General features: G+C 36.8%; 3 protein-coding genes across 3 annotated transcripts; all 3 read right to left on the bottom strand.

Annotated features, from left to right (window-relative positions):
* Nucleotides 1-62: 62 nt before the first annotated feature.
* LOC140863193 (O-fucosyltransferase 15) lies at nt 63-4335 on the bottom strand. The gene is made up of 10 exons (XM_073266438.1): nt 3785-4335; nt 3226-3315; nt 3013-3112; nt 2851-2912; nt 2642-2730; nt 2259-2379; nt 1560-1703; nt 1081-1415; nt 617-857; nt 63-446 (listed from the first exon to the last, which is right to left on the bottom strand). Exons 1-10 carry the CDS (start codon nt 4226-4228, stop codon nt 138-140), a joined length of 1935 nt encoding a protein of 644 aa, XP_073122539.1. The 5' UTR covers nt 4229-4335; the 3' UTR covers nt 63-137.
* Nucleotides 4336-4735: 400 nt separating this feature from the next.
* Nucleotides 4736-11207, bottom strand: LOC140894341 (protein STRUBBELIG-RECEPTOR FAMILY 8). Its single transcript, XM_073302837.1, has 16 exons — nt 10790-11207; nt 9704-9836; nt 9522-9593; nt 9373-9438; nt 9206-9277; nt 9028-9099; nt 8278-8349; nt 8114-8179; nt 7948-8013; nt 7538-7848; nt 6911-7167; nt 6313-6584; nt 6075-6210; nt 5672-5814; nt 5407-5563; nt 4736-5206 (listed from the first exon to the last, which is right to left on the bottom strand). Exons 1-16 carry the CDS (start codon nt 10899-10901, stop codon nt 5057-5059), a joined length of 2157 nt encoding a protein of 718 aa, XP_073158938.1. The 5' UTR covers nt 10902-11207; the 3' UTR covers nt 4736-5056.
* Nucleotides 11208-13260: 2053 nt separating this feature from the next.
* LOC140864224 (uncharacterized) lies at nt 13261-16679 on the bottom strand. The gene is made up of 7 exons (XM_073268246.1): nt 16349-16679; nt 15983-16049; nt 15315-15361; nt 14456-14543; nt 14166-14299; nt 13986-14084; nt 13261-13628 (listed from the first exon to the last, which is right to left on the bottom strand). Exons 1-7 carry the CDS (start codon nt 16571-16573, stop codon nt 13548-13550), a joined length of 741 nt encoding a protein of 246 aa, XP_073124347.1. The 5' UTR covers nt 16574-16679; the 3' UTR covers nt 13261-13547.
* Between the last annotated feature and the right edge of the window lie 736 nt (nt 16680-17415).

Raw genomic sequence — 17415 nt, 5'->3', positions numbered from 1 at the left:
TCTGGGAAAAAAAAAAAAGAAGAAAGAAAGCGAAAAAAAAAAGTGTAATTGTATGGGAAATATTTTAATAAATAACTTTTGGTCACAAGTTTTTTGAAAACTCACTCTCCCCTGTGTTTGAAGTGTTTTTACAAAACTTAAGCCGTATAACACATACAATCCCGACATCGAGGATATCTATATACACTTCTTCCCACAGGCCGGGAAAACACGCGTTTATTTTGCTTCACGGCCTTCCTCACTCTCGTCTCGAAAACCTTCCACTGTATTGTGTTGTTTTTCACAAAAATGTCAGCAAGCCTCCGTTTGTTTGGCCTGATGGATGGCATCTTCCCTCCACCGTAGTAGATTCGATAACCGGCTACTAAAGAAGAAAACTGACTGCCTGAGTCTGTCATGGCAAATACGTCTGAAGCTGTGCATACTATGAAGTCAAGTGCAGCCAACTGCAAAACTTTTTACTCGTGAGGAACTAAATGACCGGACTTCAAGAAACATTATCCGGTTTTAGGGAATCGTGAAAACCCAAATGGAAAACGATATAAAAAATACCGCAATTATCTTTAATAATACCATAGAAGCAGAAGAACAGTATGAGGGTAAATTTCTAATTTACCTGAGATGAGAAATTTGCAAATGGCTCGATCTCAGCAGAAGAAAGCAAGTTTTCTTTGGTTACTAAATTAGGGAACAATGTAGTCAAGGCTGCCAATCTCGACTCCCCTCCATAAATATGAGCCCCTGCAAGGTATATGTGGGACCTTCGGTTGAAACCAAGGGCCGCAAGCATGAGCACAGTCTCCTCCGGCATTAAGGGGCATAGTCCTTCTGATCTTAAATCTGTAGGGGAGGGTAACCTGCATGAGACATTTGCGTCAAGAACCATGTGATAATGGCAGACACATCCGTAAGTCTTAAATGTCAATGCTTCAAAACCCTCGATCACCATATAGATTTGCAAAAACTAGTTCAATACACATGAAATAACAAACTTGGCTAACTTCTCCTAGCAAAAGCATTTTTCAGAAGGTGGTGGCTAACTTTAGTCTTGATAATCTGGAATGAGTTGATAATACGTACTTTTTAGTCTTTTTCAGTTCCGCCAATGCAGGAAAATGGATGTTCCTATAAGCCTCTAACTCTTGCATTTCTTCTTCACCTCCACCAAATTCACACAAAGAATGAGCCACCATGTCAATTTCAAATCTCAGATGTAAGGCCAAGTATCTGGATGTTTTAGCTGCATGAATTCTTTGCCCCTTCATTTTTGACTGTGAAAAAGGGCCAACAAGATAATGGTCCAAATGTCCCAAGCCGGTATCATTTTGACGCATTCTCTGAATCAGCAGAGCGCCTGCTTGCTGTATTTTGGGAACGAACCTCAGGGCATGAAAATTGCATCTGCATCGAAGTCTCTAGATGATGTTCTTTAATTAGGAAGCAAAGTGGAAATACATGCATCAAGAATGAATAAGCGAAATTATAAATTGGAAGAATAGAGTTAAGACAACTTCTAGGTTGGCATAAACCGATGAAGTAAAAGCTATTAATTAATATACCTGTATCTGACGTGGTATGGGATCAGATGCCAATCGATTCCCAAATCCAACAAAATGAACAACTCTGTTGCGGTGTAAAATGGGAAGAATATTTTTCAAATAAAAACTTGGCTTAGCCTCTTTTACCACATCTATGTCTGTCACCTGAAATGAAAGTTAATGTATCACACCACAACATTTGGAGTGGGGGCTTGAACTTGAGCTTCATCAGCTCTTACAAAAAAAAAAACGAGCTTGAGCTTCATCAGCTCTTAATAAAAAATGCTCGAGCTTGGATCACAAGCTGACTTACAAGCTTACTTGACTTTATATTTTTGTTCGTGAATGTAGTCGTGAGTTTCATATCATAAATTTGGCTTGCAAGGTCAAGTGTAAATGTATTTATGAATTTTATCTAAAAAATTAATATAATATTTTTATATAACAATAATATATTAACTTTTTTTAAAAAAAGTATTAAATCTTATATTCATTATAAAAATATTTAAAGTTAACTAAAAGCTTGCGAGTCGGCTTCATGAACAGATAAAGTTAAGCTCATGCTAAATAAAACCTTTGCTGGTTGAGCTCAATTCAAGCTGACCACTAAAACTCGTAAGCGAGCTCAACTAATCTTCCAACTCTGATTTCGATTACATTCTTGAACAAATTTTAATTGGAATCATTAACCATCTACAGTAAATTGAAATGGATACTCACCACACTTCCAATTGCATTTAAGTCTAATGATTGCAATTCCTTTGGAAGTTTCTTGACAATTCGAATATCAGGTTTCAAGTAGTTGATGAAATGCTCCTCCTGGTATATATCCCCGAACTGACTATGAGATTACAAATTTGTTCATCAATTTATTGCTCATAGAACACATTAGATTCTTGATATCACAATAGATGAATAAATTCACTTAAAAGTTAATAGACTCTTAAAGAAAGTAGGGTTATGGCAGGAAGAAAATAAATAATAAACAGTTGCCAAAAAACTAGGAATATTTCGCTCATTATGACATACAGAGTTAAAAGCACACATAAAAAAGAAAACCAGACATGCCGCGCCTAAATAAAACAAAATCTACCAAATACTACCTGGAATCCCTCCAAACACTGCTGTACATAAAATTGGGAAGAACAAGTGTTGCATTAAGTAACCTAGCAATAGCAACAGAATTGCACACCTGTTACCAACCACATGAATTAAATTAGGCAATAGAAATGGTTTCATTATAAAATTTAAAAAAGTACAAACAATATATATGAAGCAAATGGATTCAAAAGTTAAAAAGGGAAACACATACAGCAACTCGCTGCTGATTTATTCCACCATTTGCAGTGACCAGTATATAACCATTGTCACCCTCTGAATTAAAATAAATACAGAATTAGGCAGCATATATTTATGAAAATTTAGTCAAGAACAAGACTCTGTGAATTTCAGGGGGTGTGGCCGAGAGACAGACCACTAGGTTTCCAATCTCGTGTCTGAGAACAAGGCGTCCAGGAAGAAGCACGGATGTAAGGTTCCACCCACAAGTCCTTAGGCTCAGGCTTGTTCTGTTCCTGCATATCAAAACATAATCACCTTATGAGAGCATATGTAAACACAATAATCAAACTCGTAAAATCACATGAGATGAAGGTTGAAAAAGGTTGCACCTCGAGTTTGAACGTACCTCCGCTAATGCATGAGCAGCCTTGGACAAAAGCCTCGCGAATATTGTTTTCTGTGGTTTTCTTCCTCTACCAAGTCTTTCTAATTCTTCCTACATCCATACAAAATACTGTCTATTATAATATCATTTACAACAGATAATAGAACATGATAAGAAAAAAAGTGCTAATCATTTCACCATTCAGTTTGCCATCCCAGTTTAGGTTAGATGAACTAGAGGAGGACTTTGTTAAGATGATTTGCTGATGAGGAAGTGGTTTTCGTGCTAGGAAGTAGGAAATTCCTACTGATAATTTGACAACTCCATCATAGGGAAACTACCTAATTACCAGTATGTACAATTGTGACAACTAAATGCAAGTTGAAATCTTTAAACAAAACCATCTCCGTGGACACAAATTGTCAGCAGGCCATTCCAATTCTTTATCCTTTTGGGGCAAATATATCTGTAGATCCCTGATAAACCCCAGAGAGTCTACTTTAAAATATCGGGAACGTATATTTTCGGGAATTTACAAGAAAGCACAAAGAAAGAATTAATGACAAAAAGAATAGCATACCCGGATAGATACAGTGGAAGAATTCGCTTTCAACAACTTAACCTTGATTTCCCCATGGGTTCGACCCGGTTCTTGGATCCGAGAAAGCATCCACCAGTTCATCAAGAAAAAGAAACCAATCAACGCCGCCAATCCAATCGTCCTCTTCTTCCTATACCACACCTTTATCTTGGCTTTGTTCATTTTCTTGGCATCAATTACAGAACCGCCAAGAAACCCATTAACCCACGTCGTCGAGGCCTCGGATGAGAGGGAAAAGGCCGAGAATCTGGTCGGGGGCAACGACCCGAAAGAACTGGCGGGTGAAGAACCGCTCCGGCGGGCCGGACTATTTGACTTCCGGGAATGAACCCGAGACCCTGAAATTGGAGGGTCATCGCCATCTTCTTCGTTGGATGTGTTGCCACTAGTTGTGGTGATGTCCGAGAGATTGGAAAGGGACATGTTGTGTACTAATCAAAGATAGATTTTGTGCACAATCGAACGAAAGCAATGTGTTTCTCACTTCTCAGTTTTATATCTTCCGTTTGCTGAGATTTCTCTAAATACTACATCAAGTTGTCGTGGAATTTGGAAACACACTAGGAATTTTTCTGTACTCCAATAAGAAAAATAGAAAAATATCATTTTTTTTTATTTTTCGGATCAAATAAGATATTTAAGTCACAAAATATAATCTTTTTCATTGTCAAGAGCAAATAAGATATTTACGTGCCATATTAGAGTTTTTGTCACAAAGTAGACATAAGCATATGTTTGTGAGATGATCCAACATTTTCTTGAAAAATGGGTTATTCTTTACTTCAGAAAAGGAAAAGAAAAAGAAAAAGAAAAAAGGGTATTTTTATATTTATATTTCCAGTTTTGGGGTAAAAACTTTGGCATTCACATAATCATTTTTCCACAATCTTTTGTCCGAACCAAGTAAATAATTTTAGTCAATGGAAACCTCATCAAATAGTGGAGAAGTAATTGCATAAAACGTGCCGCAGCACATGTCACGCAGCATGGCCTGATTCATTTAACTTCGTTTTTATGCTTAAGATCGTGCTTCCAACTCTCATTATTATTTTATAGACAACTGTTAATTGCGCGATATTAAATTATAATATGCATCTCAAATTTTAACAAACAGAGAGACAATTTTCTCGCGGACGGTATGCAACACGATTATTAGTATGTTCCTGTTCACTGATTTTGCTTCCTTCTTCTTTATGGACCGTGGACCTTCGCACCATTTTCAACAAAATTGCGAAGGATTTCGGAGACATGCTACAGCAAATCACCTGCTTCATGATCTGAATTCTTGAACGCAAAACCTGAATCCTCACTGGGTTGTCTCTTGACAATCACCGCCCTTTGCATCAACCGAACCAGGGCTTGCACGACTTCAGACATGGGAGGTCGAAATTCAGGCTCAGGCTGCATTGGGTTCATTATTTAGTTTCAATTTCAATTACGCAGAACACAATGGCCTACTGTGCCAAGCCACAAGTTTAAGAGCAAAAGGCAAACCTAAAAGACTAGTTAATTAGATGACAGAGCATCTCAAACTTATGAAATGCTTCTTGATGGCTAGTGAAGTCACTAAGACATCACATAATACTAGTGTAGGACCTTACCTGAACACAGAGGGCAATGATATCTGCAAAACGGCTCAAAGACTTTGCCGGATACATTCCATTTAAGACAGGGTCAACCATCTTTGCTAATGCGTCGATGTCGTGGAGTTGAGGAGTGGCCCATCTCACAAGTGACTGTTCTGATCTCGCTCTTGAACTGAAAATGGGGATGAATTTTAAGGAAAATGGAGAAAAACAAGAGTTAATGTTCCGCTGGAATATCTTAGAATCACGGTAATGATAATCATGTAACATCTGGTTTTACCTATCAAGGGGTTTCCGGCCAGTCAGAAGCTCCAACATAACAACACCAAAACTGTATACATCGCTTTTTACTGTGTATATCCCAGATAAAGCAAACTCAGGTGAACTGTATCCAAATGAACCGATCATATGGGTTGATGAAACCTGTCAATCAATGTTGGGAGGAAATGTCATAATATATTCCTTCTCTTGCTCGCCTAGACAATAATTTCAAAGACAAACAAATCAATGAGCAAGAGATCTAATCAAGCAACACATCCCTTTTCTGGTCCATCATGCAAGTGATTTTGACCTCTAAGATCTACAAGCAAGATTCTATAGACCAACGTGCATCCCACAAGAGTGCAACTAAATAAATTGGAGCAGCAGCCAACTTGATATCCAAATTTATCGCGTTGTGTTACCTGTCGTTCTGTGTTTGGTGTTAGAGAAGCTAATCCGCAATCTGAAAGGTGTGGATTGAACTCATCGTCAAGTAAAATGTTTGCGGACTTCAAGTTTCTATGTACAACGGAAGGCAAACACACTTCGTGCAAGTACCTACCAAAGAGAGCTGAATTTTAAGATTCAAGCCAGAGAGAAGGAGAAAGTGTGCGTGTGTGTGCATGACTGTGTTCAAAGTTCTTTCCATGTACAACATACTCCAAAGCCCGAGCAGTGCCTAGTGCTACTCTAACCCGTGCATTCCATGTCAGCATTTTGCTCCTCTCATCGGCATAGTGCAGTGTATCATGTAAGTTAGCATTTCCAATATAATCATGAACCAGAAGACGTTGCCCATGCTCTGCACAGTATCCTGCCAGTGCAACGATATTTGGATGTCTCAGACGTGACATATTAGAAATGGCTTCAAGAAAATTATCTTCCTCCTGCAGGGACAATGCTGCACTGTCTATCTTTTTTATGGCCATAATCTGGAAAAAGAACATGTAAAACATATGTAACATCCAAGCACAAGCATTTTTAAGTCACTGACATGCATACACACGCCACAATGTTAAAATGACATCAATATGACATTGATTTCAAATCAATAGCATCAGGGGATCAAAAAGCAAAGTTTGTCATCAATTTCACGCATGATGTCAGTTAAAACAAAAAATTGCAGTTTATTTTGTTGAAATTTATAGACCTAGTGGAAAAGGAAGGCAGAACATATCCATCAAATTGCCTAGCTCTAATTGTATCACATTAAGAGGCGATTATTGTAAATGTTTTTCCCAAGAACAAGAAAAATTACCTTCCCATTGGGAAACTCTGCCCTATAGACACGACCAAGAGAACCTTCACCAATCAAATTTTCCTGACTAAAGCTATTAGTTGCAGTTTGAAGAGTGGCAACTGTAAAAGAAGTGGCGGTTATTGGGGACTTCACTCTTTTGACAGATCCATTTTTCCCCTGTAATCGTTCAACTGTCATGTTTTCCACTGCTGTGGGCTTGAGATCAGATACAGTGGCTGTTGGCTTCGCCCGGTGCTCTTGCATATCCGTGTTCACTAGGGACCAAAAGGAGTGCAAGATGAATTGATAAAATGAGTATATACAAAAGGACAATAAACAGGTATCATGTCTACAGTTGAAGATAAAATTTATCAAATTTATATATATTAAAGAAAACAATAGTTCTATATACTTTTCAAATTTTTATTTAGCACTAGTTACAAGAAATTATTCTATCATATGCCAAAAGAGCAGAGAAGTTAGTGCACAATGTCAGAAGCAGTTTTATACAAGGATGACATAGTTTTATTGGGTGGCTGTGATTGCACGTGTTATGTAAAAGAGCAGGGAAACACCTTATAGTTGAATCCATATTAACAAATGAGACAGTTTTATACAGCTACTTGGACGGAGAGGAGGTGCTACCTTTATCATTGCCAGGAAGGCTACCAACTGAGGTTCGTGCGGCAATTTCTTTCTTGGATCTCCTTCGAAGGCAAAAAACTAATGCAAGAATCAACAAAATTGCGGCAGACAAAGATCCTAGAACTAACCCCAATATGCTCCCTGTTGTCAACCCATTCTTCTTATTTCCATTTTGAGCATTCGGGACATTAGATTGAGGTGTATGACCACTCTGAGGAGGGCGATTGCTCCCGGGCAATCGACCTGGAGGAGGTGGGGTATATGGTGGAGGAGGAGGAGCAGGACCATTAGCAAACACATTTCCATCATATCTGACAAATGACAATTGTTAGATCATATTTTTTTCCTAAAGCAAGATCATTATTTCCATTCTCTGATTAATTCACATCTAAAATAACTACAATACTCACACAAAAGTGGTGATCGAGTTTAGTTCCTGGGGTATCCAGCCACTAAAATTGTTGTTAGCAACATTTCTGTAGATTTCAATGTACCAAGCAACTTATCAAATCCATCTTATTGTTCCTTGAATTGAGTAAATGAGATGATACTTGACATGGGGAGTGCAACGCTTACAAATCGATTAAAGGCAAACCGACGAGAACATTGAGAGATCCAGTAAGTTTATTGTTCTGCACTAGACTGAGAAAGTGAATATGAAGATATTAACATCAACACAAACACAGAGGAGCAAAAAAAACAAAAGAAGACATGAGAAAAGGAAAACAGGGAATACTCACAGAGTTGAAATATTGGTTAGTGTACTAAAGGAAGGTGGGAGATCTCCAGAAAAATTATTGAATGAAATATCCCTGAAATTGCATTGTATTAATTATATACTTATAAGATGAACAGATTCTGAAACAGAAAGCCATAGTCCAGTGACGAACATAGATGGACATGATACTTTTTATACTGAAAGTATTTATTCTGCAAATTACTACAATCTTTGTTTTAACATTGACTGCACAGAGCACATCTGTTTGTAACGAATGAACAAGTACTCCCAAGGAGAGGACTCCATCATCAATCATGGGTGCAATAATTGGCAAATCAAATATGTACAAAGATGATAACCTTACAACGTAAGTATGTTAAAAAAATAATACACGTACTTTTAGAGCTCAGAAACAACTAAAACTAAGAAAGCTCTCTGTACTTAGGATTCTCACGACCAATTTAACTAAAAACTCATAAAATTAGTCCCTTCCGGTTCCTATTTCTCAAACTACCTTAGTGTAAAGTAGGAAACCATCAAATTGAGATTTAACTGAGGAAAAAGGCCACAATTATAAGCATGAAAAGAGATTTAAGGGTATATGACAGGAGAAAGGACGAACAGAAGATTTACATTTATATGAATGAGAAAGACAATAATATTTTGAATAATGATCGAGCAAAATTTTAAATGAACATAAATGAATATATGGAGATTCAAGCATGGCCAAAATTCACGAATTTGTATTCAGAGATATAAGCGTCCGACTTACAAGCTTGCTAGTGCTGAATGATTGATAAACATATCTCCTATTCCCTGAAACAAAATGTTCCTGCTGACATTCCTATACCATAATTAACAGGTTTAGGCATTCAAAAATCCAGAGACATATGGATCACGATCACACAAAAGAAATGTCAGATATGAGTCGAAAAACCTATGCCACTTACAGGTAATTAAGTGAGGTCATACTAGAAAGAGAATAAGGAAGATTCCCACTTATGTTGTTGTTTGCAAGGTTTCTGCAACAAGATAGAACAAGCATTAGAAATTAGATGATGGAAATCAATTATTAGTGAATACAAAACGTTGAGTCCACATAAGATATCAAAATTACAAGCTTGTCAGGTTTGGTGGTAATTGATACGGGATAGAATCATGGATAGAGTTGCCACTCAAATCCCTGAAACAAAAAAGTGAAAGGTTGACAAGAGGCGAAGAGCATCAGCGGTACTATATTCATATAATATAAGAGATCTCTCATACAATGTCTTTAGTGACACAAGGTTGTTGAGCAAGTATCCCATTGTTCCACTCAGTCCCAACCCAGATAATTGCCTGTTCCAAATCAAGAAAAGTATGTCAACTATCATATAATTCAAGTAGATTAAAGTCTCAAAAGATATGTTATACTAGAGAAAAAATAAATATGGGGCATTAAAACTCACAAAGACACTACAGAAGAACCTAGGCAGATAACTCCCTTCCACAACTCTCCACAGGGATCAACGCCACTGGATTTCCATCCTGTTAGCTGGGAAGGACTATTCAATGAAGTGTACAAAACTTGAAGCCCTTGTACTGCATAGAGGCATGACAGAGCAGGTCCAACAAATTCAACCCACGTTAGTTAGTTGAACATAATCAAGGCCCACCAATCCATAACTGGAATTATACTTTCATTATTGTGTACAAAGTTAATACACATGACGAGAATACATAAAACATCACTGGCCTGTTTGTATGATGCGAATAAATCAAGACTCTGTCTTTCATGTAGTGACTTAACAATTTTTTACCGTCAAAACAGAAATAGAAAACAAATAAAATTCAGTTATTTCCAAACACTCAGTAAGCAGGAAAACACAGAAACTAACTGATCCAGCTATACCAAGCTAAAAGCCTGAAACTGCTAGATAATAGACATTGCCGAGTCCAAATCCTTTAGCCCACAGAATACAAAAACCGTTGATGATTTTAAAATGTAAAATTGAATACAGATTTCTTCCAACCAATCTTAGGCTGATTTAAACTCAATTTGGATATTAAAATCAACAAACACGAACAATTAGACACCGAGCCACACACTTTCAATAGATTATTCATCCACGCATCAAAGTCCAACAGAATTAGGACCTCCGATTTATCAATAAATTCTTTGATCTTTAATTTTCTTGGAATTCCGAGCTCATTTAAACACGTCCGAAAGATTACATCTTTTTTTCCATATATATTCTATGAGGGTACTTAAATAAATATCCAATCAACATATTCCCAGACTCACTGACATTTGACTTCCAACCAGAAAAACCTTAGCGTTCTCCCCTCGCACACATTGGTAGCACAACTCGTCACCCCAAAAAGTGAAAAACCTCAGTTTTCTAAGAGACAATACGAGATAATAACTAATAACTATGGTTACCCATCATTTCTCCTTCACATTTTACATCAACTCTCGAAGAGTACCAAGAAAGTTGCCCTACAAGCAGCTAAATATTTGGGTGCAAGAAACAGAAAACATCTTAAATGTTCACCGTCATTAGGATCAGTAGCAGCATCAACCGGACCACCAAAGCCGAAGATCACCGCCCAAATCACTAAAAGCCGAGTGAGGAACATAGAAGAGCTGGCCACCGCCTTCTCCATTTACCAGAACGTACAGTGCGTCACTAAGCAGCCAATGGGGAAGAGCAGCACAGAAATGCACCGGAGGTGGTGGAGGTGCAATCACCTGTGGTAGGTCTCACCATCGTTAGCTGCACCTGCGCTCATCTGAGATTCACAGCTCCCAGTCATGAAGACACGCAGAAAACGTAAGGTATTAATATTATTCTTATTTTGCAAAAGAGGGGACAAAAAAAGGAAAACCATTAATTTGTTAACCAAATCAGTTTTGGAAAATCCTGGATTTTAATTAAATGAAGTAAAAGCTTACACATAATAGTTTTTAAAATTCCTAATCTATAATCAAAGAATGATTTTTTTAGTGATAACAGACATTTTTAATGAATAAAATAATAATGATTGGGGTCAAAATTGGAAGCACTATTTGGATTTTCCCAAAAGAAAAAGCATACACAATTTAGAGAGGTGAATTTATTCATAAACATTACTTAAAAAAGTGAATGACCGAAAATGTAATCGAGAATATGGTTTATTTACGATAGTGCCATTGCATATTGGAAGTCAATTGGCTGCCGACGTTGGGCCCCGGTGGGGGTTGGAACTTGGAAAGGGGCAGATTTGAGACTGGCGGGGGAGTAATGGGAAGCAGGTGAGAATGTTGAAATGACTAGATTGTCCTTACCTGGTGATGGAGAAATATGTGGGGGATCACTTTTAATTAAAACTTTTTAAGTTTGGAATGTGTTTCCTGTGGCTGTGATGCCTTTTTGTTAGTGGAGATCGAAAAAGTTTTGTAATTTGTACTCTGGGCTTTGTTTTTTAGTTGGATAAGTCAAATAAACAAATGTTGGCATCGTTGTTCATTTCATTTCATTTTGAGTTCATAAAAATATTGTCCTTGTCAAATGATGCAATGGGGCATTAGATAGAGATTGTAGGAGAATTCATCATTCGAGAATAATATATTTGGTGTGGAATCAAAGTTTCTGAAAGAATCTCACTTTTACTTCATACATTACCAACCTTTGTACTATTTAACACAAAATCTTTACGCCGAATCAATGGCATCCCTTCCTTGAATCACAATTCATTTGCCTCTAAATTACAGAATTACTTTGTCGATGACACTCTTCTTATGTCTCACACCAAAATATTATTGAATAATGTTACATGTACGTATATAATTATGTGTTATTTCCTAGAAGTTTTATAATCGAGACGATAAAATTATGATTTATCATTTTCTCGTGAGAATATAGACGCGTTTTCCAATGGTAGCAGGTGTTGAGTTATATCATTGTCCACACATGCACTGCTTATTTCCCAATATTTATTGTTATTATTATTATTATTATTACTATTTTGCAGTCTCTCTTCTCATTAATTTGGGTCTTCATGTTTCCTTCCCACCCCGCCTCCTCTGCGTACGTACATAATGCCAGCTCAGATTCACTTGTTTTACAGCGTGTCTTAAAATATATAACCATTATTTTGTTTATTTCGTTTTTTTTTTCTTGATTGGTAAGTGAATTGGACCACATAAGTACAATCAATTTATTAATAACTCACACCTAATTGTTTGATTGATGTTATCCGAAGCTTAAGTACAATTAATAATTTATTAATTATTAATAACGCACACCTAATCTTTGATTGGTTTTATCCGACATTGATTATGTTGTAAGAACCATAATCAATGTTTGGATATATATAGAGAGAGAGATGAGATGGTGCCATTACCTCGTCATAAATCTGGCTTCATTGTATCATCGTATTAATAATAGCGGTATACATTTACAACAGAATTTAAATCTCTCGTCTACAACTAAATTCCATTTTGCAGTTCCACAACCGATATGGGTTTAAATTAATTCATACTTGTTAATGTAACTTATGATTTTACCTAGTATATCTTTTTTTTAATACAATCTTCAATTGATTCATCAACTCGAACATTTTTCATGAGAGAAGATTTTACGTAACCTTAGTCAAATGTGGACACGCATTCAAGAAAATATTGGATAGGGCTATCGGCAAATAAGAAATTTATTATTTAATATAAATATAATGTTTGTGAAAATATAAAGTTCACTCTTTTACATCGTCCAAATGGGCCACCGGATATTTCTAGCCCAGAAATCACAAGTTGTTTAGAAACGAATTAGCGAAGTAGGCTATACTATGGCCCGGCCGGAATACATACAAAATTAATAAAGAACATCAAGGCCTGAATATTTGGGCCGCTTTCAAGTCCATTTACGTTTTGGGCCAGACAACTTGGTAACCCACAAAAACCATCCGCGTGGCTATTTAAAATTGGGGTGTGCGTAGACCAGAGGATAACAGAACTAAATTATTCAAATCTTCTCATGGCTTGAAATGATAAACGAAGTTTAATAGTTATAAAACTGAAATGGATCGTAAAATTCCAAGTCAATGCAAACAATAATTACATGTGTAATTGCAGACATTCTCAAAGACAATCAGTACTGCAAAGGAGTACAACATAGGCAACAATCATGAAATAACTGAATCATGCCCTCGGCGAAATAATTGTCGAAAAATTTAGCCCCAAACAGCAGAAATCAACAAATGCCGGGTTATGATGTCTGCACTTCAACTTTAAATGCCGGGTTATCTCTTTATCTCGATAAAGAGCGGTCGAAGCTAGTTTGACGGTTTCTTAGGATACTCCCTTGCTCCGAATATGGTAGATCCAACTCTAACATTTGTACTGCCCATCTCAATCTGCAATCATGCCCGTAACAAATCATCAGCAGCACAAGTTATTCAAAGAAGGAATTCAAAGCTTAACAATTGTTATCCGGGATACTTAACAATAAACTGGCAGTCTGTGCAAAGATTATGCAGAAGATAGAAGTAAAAAGGGGGAGAAACCATTTTTTTAGGCTTCTCCAAGATTTGGAAATGGGGATTTCAGTGGAAGCATGCAAGGCATTGATTGGATTGTGGATATTTGCAAATGGTTTCTTTTAAGCAATTAGCATCAAGAAACATATCGAATTAAAGAAATTTGATCGGTGACATTAAAACGCTAACATATCATGCATATTGTCCGTTATGAGAGCGAGCAGAAATACTCACAGCCATCTCAAAGTCTCCAGACATGCCCATCGAGAGCTCACATTGCTCTTCTGAAATCCCAAGCGCCTTGCAAACCTCACTTCTGCAGTTTGCTAATGTCTGAAACCAACTGAAGCCATAAGCTTAGGCAAATTGAACTTGTTAAGCAGCACGTCAAAAGTATTACGTAAACATTCCTACCTTAAAATTCTCTGGGGTAGATGTATAATCTGGCATCCCAATTGTCATGAAACCACAAAATTCAAGGTTCGGACAGTTCAAGCTAACATGTTTGGCAAGCTCCACACAACTAGCAGGTTCAACCCCAGATTTAGCTGCAGAAAATACAAGGGAAAAAGGTTTGAACTTATTCACCTTATTTTTCCATATATATTCCTATTGCAAGTTCCATGACGGTGACTTTGTAATCAAATTCACAAGAACCACTGATGACTGAACCACATAAAATAAGACAAATTCAAGCTACCCACATTCTTCACCGCTTGTATTTACTTGGACCAATACTTTCAAAGGTTTTCTTCCGATGTTTCCAACCACACGATCAAGATGATTCGCAATCTACATGGAGCAAGGAGAGGATTGGGCAGCAAGCAAGATATTTAATATCCATTTTAACAGTAAGGCCCTCATATACAAAACAACGGAGCAAATTAATATAGAGAATTAAAAGCGATTAGCAGGGAATCCATTTGATTTTAAAATAATTAGTAATTCACATTTATGATGACAAATATACCTCTTGCTAAGTCTGGTTTATGCTTCAAACTCTGGTATACAATTCAGGTCAGAAATTTTAACGATGCAATAAGTAGGTTCTGACTACCAAGAGGTTGTTTAATCATTGAGTTAAAAGGAGATTGATAACACCACGTCTATACTTATATTTATGGGTAATTCATCTCACACCATTAAGCATTACAGCAAATTTAAGTGATGGTTTTTTGCGGTAACAGTCCTGCCTGAATTAATATTCAGGTACAACACTCAAGAGTTCCTTACAGCCATAATCATAAAATAATTATATTGCATTCTAGATCTTTACAAATGAGCCAACTTAGGTCTGGAAGAATCGGGACACTTTCAATCAACATCATAGGATGAAAGACTTTTTAACATAGTAATACCTAAAGGAAGCTGAAGTTAGAGAATAACTACACCCCGGTATAAAACTCCCATCAAGGTGCGCATGTATGAAACCATCAGGTGCAAATGTGACATTTCTTCTAGAATTTGTGTGTAAATTTTTTTACCTCAAACTGTATGGTAACTACCATTTATATGGGTGGGGTCTCATTTCGGGACAAAAGGCACAAGATAATATTTGTTTACCTTCTCATCATCTACAGTTTCCACCATGGAAAGATTTGGAACACCATCTGCCGAGCAGAAGCATTGACATATATCAAAATAAAAAACCACTCACGAAAATGTATTAGATTACACAAGCATTGTTGATCAACATGCAATGACTAAACATCACAAATAATTTCCAAGTTTACATGTAATCTGCAGTTCAATCAGTGATTATCACTTCTCTGGCTCAGCTTTTCATATTATGCCAAATCCTTTAATCCATATATTTAGAATAATAGAAGTCCATTCATGGAGCTGAAAGGAAGACAAAACATCATTTCTACTCAAATACGTGTATCTTTCAAAAGCACATGCAACAATTTCAGTATCTCTGATGGAAAAAGACTACAGCATACAGAAAAGGTTCTATGCAGCTAATTGTCATTAAACAAAGCCCGAAATTTTATCACACGATCATGTCATATTCGCACTCATGTTACTGTATCAACAGTCAAGATTGTACTTTTTCACCAACATGGCCTCGACAAACTTCATACAAACTCGCTTTTCACGGTAATATGCTGGTTGAAGCTTAGAAACTGTCAGTAAATATTCTTAACAACCAATTAGTGGATGTCAAAGCTCTTAAGTGAAATGATTGAGTATATAAGTGGAGCTAGAGAGGTAGATGGTTCCAAACTTACTTAGAAGAGGTTTCACTTTATTGCTCTGTAAATTCCCAATGAAATGCCACTCTATATCATCAGGAAGCTGCAATTTAACACGAAATTAAAGATTACGCGCGGTTTCAGAACAAGCATACATATTAAACTGAAAACAATCGATAAAACTAAAGAAACCTAGAATCCAACTCCGGATGCTAGACGTTCGTAATGGCAAAAATGCTACCTTTTTGCCGAGACAACAATCAATAAGTAGCAAAGACATGCTACCTTTAGCCCAAACAACAATCTACCAGTAACAGGGAAAAAAGACAGTAGATAACCAACTAATAAAGTCCACATGGAACTACTGCTCTGCACCACTGAGAAAAGATATCAATTTTAGACCTGAGGAGCTTTCTCTACGAGTTCTTGGACATAATTTTCGCCAAAGTGGCGGTGGCCGGCGTCATACACTTGGCGGATGAGTGGTGCCGGTTTAGTCTTGCTCACTGCCACAAGTCGAATACGATCGGATGCACGGCCGGAGAGATCGGCGGCCTTGTTAACCCGCTGGAGGACCGATCGTAGCGCCGTCGCAACCGCACATTCAGCGGGGGAAGCCGCCGCCATGTCTAGTCCTGGAGATGAGGATGCTCCTTCGGACGGTGTCGCTGTAGTGTGTGAATCTCGTCTCAGCGGTCTCTCCTCTCCATTTGTGTAGTCATTTTTTGGGTTTACTTCAGCATTTTTCTTCCTCAAAATAATAAATTCTAATTTTTAAAAAAAATGGTAAAATATCCATAATAAAAGTGAAATGTCAAGTTAAGAACAATTATATTTTGCCTATGAGGTTTTGGTTTAGTGGTCAAGATTGAGGCCTTGAGACCTCGTGGTCTCAGGTTTGATTTTCGCTGATTGCGGATAGATTTTCTAATTTATTTAAGTAGATTTAGCTAATTTCTTAGCTCGAGACAAGCACGTCTCGAGTCCATGCTCAAGTCCCGTCGGTTGTGCGGGCAAATTTCACTCTTTAGTGTTGCAATATGATATAATTTCGATATTCGATGCAATTTGTATTTAAAAAAAGAACAATTATATTTTGCTATAATATTTTTATTTATGATTTAGTTTTTTTATTTTATCAAATCTAAGGCTGAACAAATTTATTTACCCGAATTTCATTTCATTCTCGTTCTGAAAAAATCTCAGCTCAATTATTTTGTTCATCTCGATTAATATCAAGATATAGATCAGTAATAAAACACCTTCTCGATGAGATTCTCAAGCCGATCCATATAATATTATCAAAATATTTATTAATAATTTTATTAACACACCGATTGACTTCGGGTGATTGGGCTCCGGTCTATGCAGAAATTGATTGTAAACTTATTTCGCATAATTAACTATTGTTGAAATGATCGAATACTAAAATCATGAAATGATATTTTTATTTTTTAATATATATTTAA

The sequence above is a fragment of the Henckelia pumila genome, chromosome 4, assembly GCF_033568475.1.
Source record: "Henckelia pumila isolate YLH828 chromosome 4, ASM3356847v2, whole genome shotgun sequence".
NCBI classification, from domain to species: Eukaryota; Viridiplantae; Streptophyta; class Magnoliopsida; order Lamiales; family Gesneriaceae; genus Henckelia; species Henckelia pumila.
Note: the sequence above shows the minus strand (reverse complement) of the source record. Positions and strands in the feature narration are given on the sequence as shown.